The sequence below is a fragment of the Aptenodytes patagonicus genome, chromosome 2, assembly GCF_965638725.1.
Source record: "Aptenodytes patagonicus chromosome 2, bAptPat1.pri.cur, whole genome shotgun sequence".
In the NCBI taxonomy this organism is placed as follows: Eukaryota; Metazoa; Chordata; class Aves; order Sphenisciformes; family Spheniscidae; genus Aptenodytes; species Aptenodytes patagonicus.
Genome location: NC_134950.1, coordinates 4,711,663 through 4,728,546, shown reverse-complemented (window position 1 = coordinate 4,728,546; position 16,884 = coordinate 4,711,663). Strand labels below are relative to the sequence as shown.

The window sequence follows — 16,884 nt, the reverse complement described above, 5'->3', positions numbered from 1 at the left end:
TCTATGATTCTAACAGCAACTGTTCATTAGTTCAAGTAATGGAGGCCTAGATCTTTGAAACAAGAGTATTCAACACCTTTTCCTACTGTGTCTGGTCCTGAAAAGATCCAGATTGGTGTGAAATGCAGCAAAGTGACAACTCCAAACTCGAGGTGGTCACAGGTTTGTTACGACAGTTTGTTTCTGATACAGTTCCCATAGCAATGGCCTGTGATGGTTTAAACATAGGAGGAGGACATCCTCTCTAGAGGACATCAAAAGAAAAGAGAGTGGAAAAAATAAAATATTCCATCTGCACCCAAAACACCTCTGTAATGAGTTAATGGTCACATACAGCAGAAATTGCTGACAGTGCCAATTGCCTTGGGAGTAGATCTCTCTTATTTCTACCTTCCCTTCAATATGTCAAGAATATCCCTAAATTGGGAGTCTAAGAACATTTCCTCATAGCTAATCTCCTGCACTATACAATTAGAGAGAGCTGCTGCAGTTTTCATTCATCAATCTGTGCCCTAAAGCTCTCTGTGAAATTTTCCGGAGAAGGCTCACGCAGCTCCCGAAGGGAGTGATCTTCTTCTGTGACAGGAGAGCAAGAAGACAATCAGCTTCCCATCAGATACCTTTTAACCCCACTACTTGCCTGCTTTTCTCTGAAGCTCTTCTTTCTTGCTGGTGCAGGGAATTGAAAGGACAATATAGACTATTCCCTCCTAATCATCCTAACAAGTAACAAATACACAAGTCCTTAATAGAGATCTGTCTTTCACTGACATGCCCTAATCATCTCCATAATGAAAGCAGTTAAAAAGGATACTGAACCCTTTAACCAACTGATGACTGCATAAGCCTCTGTGGCAATTGGCCAGATATTTTTAAAAAATGGTCACTTAACTCCTTAAAAAGAATAAAACTGCTAAGAAACTTAAGAGGTTCTTCCCCTGAAACAGAAAAGAAATAAGTGCGCAGTATGCTTTAAAAAAAAAAAAAAAAAGTGTCTCAGTGGATCAGAAGAGTTTGGATCTGAAGAGGTTGTTAACTGTCTGGCATCAATGAAAGAAAGCAAAATAAAAAAAACCACCACCAAAACAAATAAATGGAATAAAAAGCATCAACATTCTTCCTCAAGATTTCTCTTTGCTCAAAGTTTAAGGTATGCAGTAGGCATGTAGTTTAGCCTTTCACTTTCAATTAAAAAATTAAAAATCAGTATAAATGCCAAAGTCAACATACGGTCTAAGTCCACAAACTCTGTTTGCTTCGTTATTAAAAAAAAATAAATCTGAAAACTGCTATTACAGATATTTTCCAGGAATTGGTTTGCTATAGAATATAGCTCCTTGCACTGTAGAATTCATGTCAAATAATGGCCTGATCCAAAACTACTGTGACTCAAAATATTCTCTCCATTATTTACAACGGACTTTGGATCAGGCCTTAATTTCTGGGGGTTTTTTGCCTAACATTCCCTAATCCATAGACCTTCTCACTTTAATCAAAGAAACTGACGTAGCTACATCACCAACAATATCAATGTTAGTTGTAGCCAGTCAAGTCACAGACACCTGGTAGGGTATAGGTAACCCAGGGGAAGGACTCTATCCATACATTTTAACTTGAGGTCAGTAGATTCCATGGACGAAGAATTTGAATTTGTTACAGAAAAGGTAACGAATTCAAATTAATTTGCATCACAGCAACCCACGTATGCGAAATTTCGAAAGTAGTCAATGGCTTTGCTTCAAAATATCCACAAGCCAAAAAGAGATGAATAGGCCTGCTACACAGAGCAAACATCTGTTCCAAGTCCACAGTAACCTGTTAGTTCAACTTAGAAGCAGCAAGGACTCTTACTGATTAGTTCTGCATCACCAGCAAGCGACCTTGCTAGCATCTGTTGCAGGGGAAGGGGATATTTCATGCGGCCTTTATCCAAATCCAGTCAAGGATCTTCAGTAAAATCCATAGAAGCTGGGTACCTAAAAACCTAAAGGGCCTTTGACAGAAGACGCATAGTAATAACAGAGATAATTACCCAGAATTGTATATGCTCCTTGATGTAATAAAGCTCCAGGTTCTGCTATTATTGCATGTCAGAAGACCTAAGCTGCAGGAGTTTGCTAATATCACCTTGAATTCATTATGGACCTCTGCCTTTGGTTCATTTTCACTGTTTAATCTGGCTATAAACTAATGCCATGTGGTCTGAAAGAGAGAGAAGTGAGCTGTTCGGCAATTAGAAATAGTTCCCAACCTGAATCTTCAGAAAGTCATTTTATCTTCTTGTCTCTAAATTGAGGATAATTTTTACACAGAGGTGTTGTGAAGATGAATCACCTAATGTCAGTACAGCGTTCTGAATATAAAGTGCTGTGTAACTCCAGCTCAAAGCCATGAGCATGGCTTTCAGCATTTATGAAGGAATACGCTCCGGGCATTGAAGGAACTAAGCACCTCAGCTCAGATTGCCTTCAAGGGAAGACAACAGCATTCTGGTTCTTGCTTTGTGCCAGACCAGACCAGCAGCATCTGTCCCAAAACCCATGGTGTCCAAAAGGCAAGCTCTCCATTAATCAGTTTTACTTTATATCAACTCTCATAGTTCTGATGCTGTTCCCAGAGAAAGCAAAGGGATTTTTATTCTTTTTCATTGAAGCAGGCGTAAGCCCATAGCTAACAGCTAAACTCCTTCCCTTATTCTTAGTCTAGAACACCTCCTCTCCCTCCAATTCTGCCCTGTACATTTCTGCTTGCCATCCTTGTATCAGCAGGATCATTTTCTTCTTCAGCTAACTTCTTTCCCAAAAGACTCAGCGACACCTCTAACTTATAGCCTTGTCAGTGGGCAAACACATATTTCTATGCTGACACTTGCAAAGGCACGTAGATGGTTTTACTGCGTAGAAAAATAATCAATAAGCAAAGACCATATAGTGGAGAAAATGGAATTTCAAAGATCTTTGGTTTTCTTTCTCGAGGAAAACAAGCTAGCCCAGGAACTATTAGAGCTCGAGACGTGGAAAAAGGAAGATTCAGAAAATCATAGAACATACGGCTGATAAAGACTTCAAGAGATCAGCCAGTCCATCTTCCTCCCCAAAGGCAAAAGCAGCTATGACTTAGCCATTCCTGACAGATTTTTGTCTAAACTCTTTTTAAAATGTTCCACTGATGATGATTCCGGAATCTCCTAAGGCAATCGCTTCCAGCACGCAACCACCCTGACAGCTGGAAAGAGTTTCCTCGTGCCTAATCTAAATCTCACTTGCTTCAGTTAAAGAAAGAAGTTATAACTAGTTACGAGGAAATCAAAGGGCACCAAATCCTAAAACACTAGAAGACACTAATTTCTCAAGCTTGGTGATGCTAAGGAAATCTGCTGACACCATCACTCAGCTGAGTGGCTAGAGGTTTCTCGATGCTTCCCCAAAACTGTTTTCAGACTCTTACTGGATATTGCATTTGCACTGCCAGTAAGCCGTACAGCGGGAAGTTGCAGTTCAGCATCAGTCTGAGCTGTATTTTCGCTTTGCTTATCAGTGATTTTTAAAAAGCTTCTGCTAATGTGCCTCTGGCAGGAATGTGAGGTATCATTGCAAAACCAGTTTTCAAGAACTCAAGAACTGTTTCTATGAACATGTGAGCAAAGTAGTCACAAAATCCCCTCTGTGTTAGCAGAACTATTTTGGATATTTTATTTTTTTTTTTTTTAAATCTCCATGAGACAAAGAATATAGTGTGAAAAGTTCTTGCAGAATATTTTAGTTATGCAGGGGAGCAAAATCCTACGCACAGTTCATCTTCATGCAGCTCGCTGAAGCTGACCTCCTCCTTGCCTGGGAGATACCACCAACAGATATTACGAGTCCTGATCATCCAGTATTCTCCACTGAAGCTTCAGATGGTGTGAATGAATAGATTCATTACTTCAGTGCATCTACAAGCATTCATATCACCAGAAAATCTTGCTCTCTACTTTCATCTGAGTTTATTAATAATAGAGTAGCTTTAATCTACTCTGTGCTTGTTTGGGTTTTTTATACGAGATATGACCTTCATGGTCCTGGCAAGTCATGAATGTAGCAGTTAACTGACCAAAGCACTGGTGTCTTTGTTCTCTATCTTTCCCTTTTCATGCCTTGTCTTCTTCCTTTCTTTTCTTTCTTTCCATCGCAAATTGTCCACCTGCCATGATTCCCTACTCAACGCTTTTCAGTGGACTGCCTCTAAACTTTACCATCCGTCAAAAACCAAGAGCAGACTCAAAACGCCAGTGGCTGGTCTTAAAGGACGAGCAATACTAACAAAATAATTCACACGTAAAAACACTTATGTCTGTTTCTAAACCAAATTAGAGACATCGCAACACTACCAACTTGGTATTCTTATACCCATTTTACAGAAGGGTGAAGTGATGCAGAGAAAGGATACAGAGACTTAACTACTATCCCGAAATGGATTTAAGCATGTGTTTGCTTAGTTCATTAATGCAGGTTCAAACTCCCTGTCAGGCCACCATCTGCCAGAAGGATGCCATCTCCTCATCTGGATTTAGAAAGTTCCTGAATGTTTAGCTACTCAGTAGCCAAACAGCTGTCAATAGGTGGATATTCCATTCACCATTACAGGTATTGTACCACATTCTTAAAAAATATTTTGTCTCTGCTCACCAGGATAGTTCAGTCACTGCTTGTAGTAGGTTTGAGACTGAATACAAAGGCCTAAAAGCTAGAAAAAGAGACTAGCAATTCACAGCACGCACTGTCTGAATTTTGCTCTCCTTACAGTTACTTCTCAGGAAAAAATAAATAAATAAAAATCCTCAATCTGTTTGTTGTTTCAGTTCATTTTAGGGTGACATAAACAGCTTTCAGCTCTTTACATTCTGCACAAGCCTCCAGAAATATTCAGTGTTTACTAGAGCTCGGTGGTGTTAAATCAAGTATGACTATCACCCTTTAAGGCCTAAATGATGGAGCGATATCCATACCAATAACACATTCTGACAGTGTTGAAACCTGCTTACATAGAAGCAGTTTACTCAATCCTATAAACCTGTAGAAAAGGGCATTAAAACTTAGTAGGAATCCTAGGAATTACGTTTTATTTTCAAAAGTTGGTGTTTTCATTCATCGTATCCTGCCTCTTGATGAACTCTGTGGTGTATTCTACAGTGTATCTCATAGAAGACAAATAACTGGATGGAGAACTTGATTAAACCGCTCTCTGACATCATTTTGGCTGTGTAACTGGAAATGGCTGTGTAACTGAAAACGGATAGGAAATTATACTAGCTAACTCTGAAGTGAGAACAATCCCGAAATAAACTCAGCAACTGGTGAGAGCCAAGAACAGCTTATTAGTTCTTTTTGATCACCTAAAAACTTTCACAGAATGCAAACATGACCAAAACTTTGTGAAAGCAGGGTATTTTTCTTCTGCTAATGGGTTTTAAGAGCGTATGTTGTAGCACCTGCAGTTGTTTGGTTTTTTTTTTTTCCTTGGGTCAGTTCAAAAAAAAATAGGAAAAAAGCAACATTGCACCTGGGGAGTAGAAAAAATGTTGTGTCACAGGTGAAAAAAACAGTTTCCATTTACTTGATCAGCCCTCGCTTCTTTGTTTAGTACTCAGCTTGACAAGTGAGCAACAACCCCCTACCACCCTCTAATAAAAGCCAAATGCCGTAGATTAGAGGAAATGTGAGACTTGACCAAATCTCAGCGCTTCGCCTCCCACGGGAGCCTTCCAGTTTTTCACGCTCCCGTCCCAACAGGCCTTTAATGATGTGTTTTCGCAGGCAGCGACAAGCCGCGGGGGTTGCCCGACGCGGGGGGGGAGGCCGGAGCTGGCGGCGCGGAGGCGGCGGACGGCGCTGCCGGAGCTGTCCCTTCAGCACCACGGCCCGCCCCGCCCGCCCCGCCCGGGGCCGCCCGGCGGCGCCGCGCTCCCCGGCTCCGGCGGGGAAGACCCGGTCCCTGCCAGGCTACCGATCGCTGCTGGCTCGTGGTCCGTGGCCAGCGATAAACGCCTGCGATTAAATTAAAGCCGCAGTAGTTTAGATCAACACAGTAAAGAGGTAATCGCGTCAGACGTGGCTAGCACGGCAGGATCAAGGAGAACAATTAAGTTAGACATAAATTAGTCTGCTATCATATGCATATTGCTAGACTTCGTGGTCCGCCGATTCCTACTGCGCCTCTCCGAAGAGAAGTTTTGTGGAGATAGATGCACCACTCTAGATCAGGCAACGAAGGTTTTTATTCAGTCTGTTTTAAAAATCAGCCTGCGACGGCTAGTCAGATGCACTTTTGCAAGAGCACCTACTGACTACAGCACGTTCACTAACGCACGCACCACTGCATGTGCTTCACGAAGTCTGTCTGGAAGGTTTCAGAGGGAGAAGGAAATGTATGTGAGAGCGTACATACCGTCAGATTAAAAAGAAGAACCATCACAACAGATTAATACGAGTATTTAAGATCACTGCCCCGTGCAAGAAACATAGAGAAGAAATCTTCTCTTATTTTCCTGAGAACTTAAATATAGAAAGTAATTTTTTTCCCCTTTGAACCAAATTCTTTTAGGATAAATAAGAAATTAAAGAAAAACCTTCCATGTTCACTTTTACAGACTACCAGTAGATCAGATAACATCATGAAGCTACATTAGTACTGAAGAGATGATACACAAAAGAGAAGTGAGTTTGGCAAGATGCAGGTAGTAACTATTAATAAACTTTTGAAAGACGGATCCCGTATCCTCCTGGAGCAGTTTCCCAAATGAACAATTGTTAAAGAATGTCTGTTCTTCAGCACCATTCTTTGTTATCACTCTTCCTCTCAGTGGTTCCCAGTTGCTATACACATTTTAATTTAAACAATTCTGACATCCCAAAGCGCCTCTGCCTACAGAAACGCACGCTATCCTCCGCACGCTGAGGTGCTCCGAGCTTCCTAAACAAATCCCAGCTCTTTCCAAGAGAAAATGCTAAAGCTTCCCAAGCAAGTTGTACTTGTTTCTGGGTAAAATACGACCAAAACAGCAAGCTGCTGTAAAAACAGCTCTTTCTACCTGTCACCGACTGAGCTTAAGAACGCAGAAAGTATTGCAGCCACCTCTCAGGCAGGAGTATAGGGCACCGTGAGTACACAGGCATGTGCGTGGAAGCCTCGTTGTAATCCAGAGGAGCATGCCAGTCCAGTGCTCGCTTAGCACAAATAAATGACAAGAGGCAGATGGAGGAAGAGAGAATCAGTGACCAAGGGAGGAAGGAGAGTTCTGACTTCGTAACGAACAGTAGGAAATCTAAGTCATCAGCCAAAGTTACATTCTACTTTATATTCTACAGCCTATTAATATATGCATTTTATATAAATATATCTAATAACAGAAAAGAAGAAATTATCCCTTAAAAATCTTATCTTTGCAAGGGCTTTATACTGTCAGATGGTCTTTCAAAGGAAATTTTTTACTGCCCCAGGTATAATACAGTCACATACAAACGCAAGTAAACACTGCTCAAAGGGCACTGGACAGCACGTTCTGCTGAAAACCGTCAGTATCTTCAGGTGGCCATGTGCAAATTCCTTGTAACAAGCCCTAAACCGTAAAAAGGTCGAGCCCTTCTGTGTGAGTGAGCGAGCCAGTCTTTCGTGTCCTGTTCAGTACAATGCACTATCAAACAGCCACTGAGCCGGAGAGGTCCTTTCAGATCTCCCCAGATGTTAGGGGGGAACATCTAGAAGTTCTGGGAGAAGAACGTTACCAACCGCCTAAGTAAATCCACCCTATTGAATACAACACCAGGAAGAACAAACCTGCTCATCAAGCCAAAGCCAGAGTTGTAGCACAGTTCTGTGTGCACTCCGCAGCCTCTAGTTATCGTGGTATTTATTTTTACGGCAGGGAAGCAAACTTTATGCAAAAAGCTCCGCTTTAGCTGCGGGAAGCAGAGAAGTACAAAACGACAGCCTGTGGCTGTGTCCACTGACTGTCCCTCGACTGTCCTGGGAAATGGCACATCTGGGAAGCTGGGCAGCACGGCTGTGACAGCGGGCATCGTTTTGCCTGTCGGACCGTGTGCCCACAAAGAGGAGACGCAGACTGTGACCTGTTGGCACATCAGACACTCCAGCTGCAATAAAAACTTCAGGAACACGTTGGGAATGCCCAGGAGAGGCCCAGCAATGGGACCACAGCTGTGGGAACCCCCACCACAGCCCTTGCCAACGCCAAAACAGAAGTTTGCGAAAGCAGGGCTACGCTTGGCTGCATCAAGGGCTTTCCCAGCTGATCCAGTTCCCATGCCCTCATCGTTTTCATCCTCATCCAACTGCTTTTTGCCTAAGTTTTCCCCGCGTCTCTTAAGCAAAGGTGCAAGGAGGAGTGTTGGCAACAGGGCCTCCTTCTTCCTGAGGGGAACCCCAGGAGAGTGTCGCCCTGCCTCTTCCCCTCTCCTCCTTGCCACCCAACCCACAGCTCGATGGTAGCCACCTGGTCAGCACCAATCCCCCCACCAGGCCAGCCCCACTCCTCTCCAGTCCCAGCCAGGGGACACAGGCTCCGTCTCCAGGGGAAGGGGTGCGGGACACCGCCAAGTCCAACAAGTGCCCGTGAAGAGCAATGAATTACATAACACGGGAGGGAAGCCAAAAAATTCATCCGGCACTTAACCCTTTGCATGCCACGGCCCCCCTGCCCCTCTCCCTTTCTCCCAACCAGGGGGGCTTTTGCCCCAGCCCTGGCCCTGGCCCCAGAGGGCCTCCCCGAGGTGAGACACTCACCGATAGTCGTAATGACCGTGATGGCAAAGTAGAAGGAGCCGGCGAATTTCCACTGGACGCCAGCCCGGTGCGGCTCGGACTGCATGATCACCAACTCCAGCTGCCGGTAGTCCTCGCTGGTGATGTTGTACTTTCCTTTGAGCCGGATCTCCTCGGCTTTGAGTTTCTCCTCCTCCCGCATCTCGTTGTCGGACTCCAGGGCATCAAAGACGGCAGCCCCGACCAGCAGGTAGGTGAACGTGCAGATGATGAGGGACAGGGTCCGCACGTTCTGCCTCTTCATGGCCGCCAGCAAGGGGCGAGTGAGGGGACCATGTCCCCCCCTGGCCGCCCGGGGATCCGACAGGCCGCAGCAGCCGCAGCAGGGGGGCAGGTGCCGGGAGGGCTGGCGGCGCCCGCCGCCGCCGCGGCCGCTGCCGCTGCTCCGGGGCAGCTTGTGCTGCGGCGGCGGCCGCTCTCCGCCCGCCTGCTCGGGCTCCTGGGAGGAGGAGAGGCACAGGAGGCTGCTGGAGCGCCGGGACCAGGTGCCCTGGAGCCGGGAAACTCTGCGCAGGACCTGCCCAAACCAAGCCGTCCCAGTGCGCAGGGCCATCCAGGGCACCCCCGCTCCTCCCCAGCACCGAGGCCAGGGGCAGGGGGTCCCCGCCGCGGGAAGGGGGCGCTGGGCGGCGCCCCGCCGAGGGGCCGGCGGCCCCGGGCCGGAGTCCTGCGGCGGGCGGGTCCCCCCGCGAAGTTGGCGCGGCGGCGCGGGGAAGGGTCCGCCGCAGCCCGGGAGGGGCGCGGCGGGGAGGCGGAGGCCGCCGCCGTCCCAAGTTTCTTCAGGCGGCGCGGCGGGGCCGGGGGGGGGCGGGCGGCGGCAGCGCGCCCATCCGCGGGGGGCCGCGCAGGGGGCGAGGGGCGGCGGGCGCCCGGGCTCCGGCCGTCGGGGGCGGCCCGCGGGGACCCGACCCGCCCCGGCCCCGGGAGGAGCCTGGGGGAGCGCCGGCCGGGCGGGTCGGGACGGGCTGGGCGCTTTATTCCTTCCGCCGCGGTGCGAGGCGGGCGGCGGGGAGCCGGGCTGCTGCAGGTGGCCGCGGCGCGGGCAGCGGAGCGGCGTCCGGCGCGGCGAGGGCGGCGGCGGCGGCGGTGTCAGGCGGCGGGCCGGGAGTTGGGGGCAGCATCCCCGGGCGCGGCGGGCCGCGCCGCCGCTCCGGCTGGAGGCGGGGGCGCCGGGCCGCCGGCGTGGCCCTGGCGGCGGGGAGCCAGCGCCCCGCAGGAACCGCGCCGAGCGGGAGGAGCGGCGCGGAGCCGCCCCGGCCGGCGGGCGGGGGAGGCGGGAGGGCAGCGATGAGACGCCTGCCGGGCGCGCCGGCAGCGGCGGAGCACCTGCCCGGGGCAGCGGCGGGGCGGGACGGCGGCGGGCGCTGCCTCCGGCCTCGGGCTGCCGGGAGGAGCGGAAAAAAGCCGGCGGCTTCCCCGGGGAGAGAGCGGCCCGGGAGCGCGGGGAGGGAGCTCGGCCCCAGGCGGACACAAAGCCAGAGATGAGGAGAAAAATAAAAAAAAAAAAAAAAAAAAAAAAAGGAAAAAAGAAAAAAAAAAAAGCTACTTTCACGGCTGCTCCCCCGGCGCTCGGGGCTGGGGCTGCTTTATTTAGGATGATTTTAGAACAAAGCCGTTAAGAAAAAGAGCAACCGTCCTCCTCCTCCTCCTCCTCCTTCTCCCAAGCTCTTGACATCATCTCGGGGAAGATCGAGCCCGCGCCCCTCAGCCATCGCCTGCGCGTGTGAGTGTGTGAGTGTGTGTGTGCCTGCTCCGGTGCTGGCACGGGAGGCGGGAGCTCGCCCCGGCCCGCCGCGGGGAGCGGGTTAACCCCGTCGGCGCCGCCCTGTCAGGGAGAAGCCGCCGGGCTCCCCCGGCGCGGCTCTTTCCCGCCTCCCCCGGGCTTGGCCACGCCCCGGCCGCCGAGCGGGGCCGGGCGGTGGCGGCGGCGGCGGCGGGGCGGGCTCGCGGCGCTCCCTCAGGGACAGCCCGGAGTGGGGCGGGCGCAGCGCGCACCGGCCGTCCCCGCCCCCGCAGCCGAGCAGCGGGTAACGGCCGGGACAGGTGGGCTGCCCCTCCCCCGCGGCCGCCGTCCCGCCCCGGCCGCGCCGCGGGCTCAGCCGCCACACCCCGTGCTGGGGGCGGGAGCGAGAGAGGGATCGGCGGGACGGAGGGAGCGGCCGGGCGGCGCACAGGGCCGCGGCGGGTCGCACCTCAGGTAGCCCTGCGCCCGCCCGGGGGACGGCGGCCCCGCGGCCCCACGCTGAGGTCTACCTCACACACCACAGCTCCCCACACCACCGCCCCCCCACGCACGCACCGCTCCACACATTCACACACACGGCCCCACACACCACAGCTCCACACACCGCAGCTCCACACGTTCACACACACGGCCCCACACACCGCAGCTCCACACACCGCAGCTCCACACATTCACACACACGGCCCCACACACCGCAGCTCCACACACCGCAGCTCCACACGTTCACACACACGGCCCCACACACCGCAGCTCCACACACCGCAGCTCCACACGTTCACACACACGGCCCCACACACCGCAGCTCCACACACCGCAGCTCCACACGTTCACACACACGGCCCCACACACCGCAGCTCCACACACCGCAGCTCCACACATTCACACACACGGCCCCACACACCGCAGCTCCACACACTGCAGCTCCACACATTCACACACACGGCCCCACACACCACAGCTCCACACGTACACACAGCCACGCACACCACAGCTTCATATCCACACACACACACAGAGCTCCACACGCTGCAGCCCCATGCACCACAGCTCCACTCACACAGCACCGCACCCACGCTGCCCCCACACACACACACACGCCACAGCTCCACACCGTGGCCCCACACACGGACACAGCCCCACAGCCCCGTTCACACAGCCTCCACACACACACTGCCCCACATACCACAGCTCCACACCACAACGCCCACACACGCAGCTCCACACACACACAGCCCCCCAAACACAGCCCCACATACTACAGTCCTCCCCCCCAGTCCCCAGCAACCACGCCACAGCATCACACACGTGAAAGCCCCCCATACAAAACCCATCCCCACACATACTGCACGACCACACCACAGCCCTCCACACACCACCCCCATCCCATGCACACCACACAGCCCCTTCCCCAACCACACCACAACCTCCCCAAGCACAGGCACACGCGTAGATCCCCACATACAACACATGCACACACAGTGCCATGTCCCACTGGCTCAGAGCCAGCCCTGCTTCCACACGGCCCAGCCCCATGACTCCCGAGCCATCACGCTGCTGGGGGTGCTGCAGCCCCCACGGCTGCCCCAGGCCCACTGCGAACGCATGGCTTCAGGCCAGGGCCCCTCCCTGCACCCTGCCCGGCTCCTCTGGGCACACCTCTCTCCCACTTCCCCATCAGATTTTCAGCAGCAGGTGCCACTATGGAAGCTTGGGGCTGCTTTCATGTATTCCCTGAGACAAGGCTGTCCCTTCTGGTGTCACCTTGCCTGTGCTAACTGTAGGCCCCCTCCTGCGTTAGAGCTGGGATTTTCAACCTTACTCAATGAACACTGAGCTGCTTCTGATTTCTCTGAGCCTCAGGTGATGTTCCCTCGTTTAGGTCTTTCTCAAATCCTAGGACCCCAGTGCTCACTACTGTCATCCTTCATCCCTAAAAGCAACTCCACCTATCTCACTCCCGACTACACGTTGTCTAAGGCCATTGGATGCCCTTCCTGAGGTACAAGGGGGCAATGGGAACCCAGTGCCTTGCAAATGGATCAAATCTGCGGGCTGAGAAGGCAGTCTGCAAGTCTGAAGCCCTCTGAAAGGTGCGTCTCAGGCTGAGCAAACAAAACAGGTCACAAAGCCCTTTGTGAAACTCTTGGACGCGGAGAGGAGGAGGAATTCATTTCATTAATTCAGCAAACAAGATTTCAGCCAGGGCAAATTCTGCATCACATCACCTGAGCATTACCAGAATCGTTACAGCACCACACGGAGCAGGAAGGTCTCGCCTGCCGAAAGAAGCCTGTACATAACAGCAACAGGGGGAAGGAGGGGAAAGAAAGAGAAAAGAGGAAATATCTGGTTTCGATCAACTCCTTAAAAATAGAAGTCTGATTACTGTTGCCCATTTCTGATTCCCCAAGGGAGAGCAGGAGAAGAAGAATAATCTATAAATAGTTTGCAACACAGAGAATCCTATAGCAAAGTTGCTGGGAAAGTTCAATAGCATGATTCAAGGAGGGCTCCAAATTACATCTCAGGGGAGGGAGGTGCTGAACGGAATTGATAAATGAGCTGCAAATGCTGTGTGTGTTGTGTGTATCTAATTAACAGAGGGTGACTGGGATCAATAGCAACGAAGAAGCTGGTCTAAAAATAGCACTCAGGCAGGGACTGCAACCTGCGGGCAACAGCTTGGATGGAAATGTCCCCTGGAGTAATTAACCTTTAGCTGGAAAGTGGTGGTTAGCGTGGGGTCGAAGCAGAGCCTGTGGGCAGCTGGGAAGGGACGAGGTGTCCATGGGACTCCAGGGCACAGAGGGGCGTGACAGTCATGGAGGGTACAGGCACGGCCATGAGCTCACAGTCTTCCTCTGATCAGACTGCAGTGTCAAGCTGCGGATTGGTGTAGTGCTTTCGGGAGAAATATCTAAGTATTAGCATTTTGCTGGGGTTGTGGAATGGGAAATATTTGTAGTTCTGTGTACTTGCAAAGGTTTCAATATTGCTTAGAGAAAAGTCACAGTCACTTTTCAAACATCTATTTACGTCTACAAGAATTTGGGATTTTCTTCTTTTTTGCTGACCTTGTTGCCGAGAAAGTATCCACCTCTCTGAGGACCAGTCTTTGCTCATCCAGACTCACCAGCAGAAATCCGTATTTGAACCACAGAGCAAATAACATCCAAATAGAAGTGTCCTTCAGTCGTTCCATCTACAGCAGAGCAGTCAGGCAAACTTCAGGGAGAAGGATTGATGTCGGACAGGATGATCAATGGCTCACCTCGTGGGCTCTGCCAGAGTGCCAGGCTGAGCTGGCATCACCCGAGTGAGAGGCAGAGACACATACACCCAGAACAGAAAGTTCATTGTCAGCCTGAGTGCAGGATTGGGACCCAGGGGTGTATGGCATAACTGAAAGAAAAGGAAACCGTAAAGATGAAGAATCTAGAAAATATCTCTTTGTAAAGCTGGCATGGAAAGGGTTGGAGGGGTAAGGGATGAGTGAAGAGCTTTTCTCTCTTTAATATAGATGGAAGTGGCTAAGAGGATCTTTCCTGGCCAAATGTTTCCTCCACAAGGTAAAAAAAAAGTCTTTTATTCTGTGGAAAAGTGACTGACTGGGGACCTGGACAGTTGTAAACAGAGCTACCGAAGGAGCAAACCTTAATTAGTGACCAAAAGGAAGGTTAACTCGAAGTGTCAACACGTATCGTAGTTCCTCTCGGTTTAGTCTAACTTGAAGGAGAGCAAACAGGCTGGAAGATAAGCCCTGAGCTGTGTAGTGGTTGCCCTGGCTGCTGACAGCTGTGCTAACCCAACATTTCTCCTACTCCCTCTACAAGAAGCCAATGAGAGTTAGAAGTCTCCCACGTTCAAGGTAAGAGTGTGTACGTGCTATTGTGTTATAGCAGCTCTCCTGTTTTACCTTCAGTTTACTCTGTAACGAAGGCAAGACCTAGCTGCAAGGGCAGCTGGCTTCTGAGTTACTTTTGTGGACCTCTCCAGTCGCTCCTGTTGACCTGTCAGAGATGCTCCGTGAGGGAGATCTAATGGCTGTCTCTGTCCAAGAAGGGGCCAATCCATGAGCCATCTTCCAGCTGAACCACAGGAGTCACAACAAACCAGATAAGGAAAAAAGCCCCCAAAGCAGCAAAATAACCGAAAAACATGATCAAAGCTAGAAAGAAAAAGAGATAACTTATTTATTTTTCTACACAAGTTATCAAGAAACCATTTTCTTTCTCTTGAAACAGTGGCACAAAGATGGTCAGAAAGGCAGTTCTGGTTCAGGGCCAAGGTTCATTTAGCCCAGAACTCTCTTTTGCACGGAGGCTGTAGCAGACATGAGGGAGAAATGAGAACAGAACAAGTATGTGTGATTTTTTTCAGCTCCTTAAATACTCTCCCAACCTCAGACTATTTTAATTCAGGGGATTTTCTGAGCCTCAGTTAGTTGCTCTATTTAGTGACCCATGATGGATCTTTCTCCCAAGCACTTGTCCTCTCTCTTCCTGAATCCAGCTAAAACTTTTGAATCCTCAGCAAAAATTCTCATCCTCCCCTAAGGAGGAGATCAACAGATCTGCTATTCAGAGCAGGAAGAGCACTCCCTTTTATTTGTTCAGACCAGGCTTCCTTCAACGGTCCCCAGCCCCTGTGCTGGAAGAGAGGGCAAACTGTGCAGTTTCTCCATGCCACTCATGGTTTGGTAGAGACTTTGAAGTTCAAGAAGGTAACCTCAGTTTTAGCCACTGTCCCCCATGCGTAACGTGACAGCTGTCTGTGGCTTCCCCATCTGTCTGCCACGGCAATAAGAGTAAGAGGCTCCGTGTGTACAGGCGAGCAAGGCAGAGGTGTAGCCCTGGCTCAGTTTGCCCTATAAAGTGTCTCCGGCCCTTTGGGGGATTTCTTTGAATTACTACAATAAATGCACCATACGAGGCATCGTCCCTCTTCAGGGCTGCATGCCCTAAGGAAGCAGAAGGTATGCGTATCAACACCTGATGGGTGTTGAAATTTGCTGTGGATGTTCTTCTGAGTGACAATAGGCAATTATTCGTGGAAGATGGTCACACACAAGGAGTGGCTGTTGCCACGCTGTTTATACAAGAGGAGTACTTCAGATCTGTAGCAATTCCAACACCCAGCGAGATTGGCAATGCATAAGAAAAACACTGCAATTTCAGTGATTAAGAATAGCTCACCAGAGGTCCCCCATAAAAATTCTTCCCTGCAAGTCTACAAAACTCATTCATGAAATGATCTGACCATGAATGAAGACTGTCCTTCACAATGCAGCTGCAGCACTGAGGTAAATGCTGCCATTTTAAGAACTGGGAAGTGGCTCAGTTTAAAAATACAATGCCTGACTCAAAGCCTATCATAGCCATATCTATCAGCTCTGGTGCTCTTTGGATCAGGCTATTATCAAGAATGCAAAGATTATCATGACAAGCGTTAGAGACTGGATTGTAAGGAGCCAAACTTCCCTTTAGCTTCACAAGCTCTCTTCATGTCCTTCGCTTCCACCAGCTGCGTACATTTGCACAGTCACTGAAGTGTTTGTGGACCGTGGACTTGGCTGACCACGAGAGGAAGCTGCGCTTGGGTTACCAGGTAAATAGACCTGTGTCCTTAGAGCAGTAGCTCAGGAAAATGATGGAGGAGGGAACCTTCCCTGTGCAGCTCTCGTTTTATTCTTTGTTCCTTTTTCCCACTGATGTTCAAAGGAGTGCAGCCTCTATTGGATATGCTCAGGCAGGTCTCAAATGATTCAACAGCATTCCCTTCCTCAAGCAGTGTTTATGCAGAAGAAGGTAGAACAGGGGACTGGTGCTTTAATTCTTGCCTCCACCCCCCCTGTGCCTGCAACATGACAGTCCTCTTGAAACTAATCAGCAGTGACAGAAAACATGCACGAAGAGTCTCATTGACTTAGGGAGAGGGTGCTTGTGTGAAGCAAGTTCACACATGGGAGAAAAAAGAACAGGATCAGACCTACGCTTCGTATTTTTCCCACACTCATTTCTTTTTACAGGGAATTCACTAATATTAAATCAACCTAGATGGCAAGAATGTGAGCATCTGGTCCAACCTAAATAGTCTGTTCTGTTCTATTTTTATATTCATGTATCATTTTTATTCTGCAGAGCTTGTGCATGGCGGTAAGGGTGAGTTCACTTCTCAGTATACAAGCCAAAGGTCTCTTCCAGAACTGCTGTGAAGGATTTGGAAGATGTTTCACTCAAACACAGAATTTATATATAGGCACAAAGCTTTCATTAAACATGAGCAGCTAAGGGGACAGCATCAGTCACTGACGGTAATGT

The 16,884-nt window shown here is 49.8% G+C and overlaps 1 protein-coding gene across 1 annotated transcript in view; it reads right to left on the bottom strand.

The window, feature by feature from the left end:
• The window catches only part of KCNK9 (potassium two pore domain channel subfamily K member 9), an 85,641-nt gene extending 76,268 nt beyond the window's left edge, over positions 1-9,373 (bottom strand). Inside the window, exon 1 of the mRNA XM_076332136.1 lies at positions 8,782-9,373. Coding sequence (XP_076188251.1) covers positions 8,782-9,373 — 592 coding nt within the window. The remainder of the gene's footprint in view (positions 1-8,781) is intronic.
• Between the last annotated feature and the right edge of the window lie 7,511 nt (positions 9,374-16,884).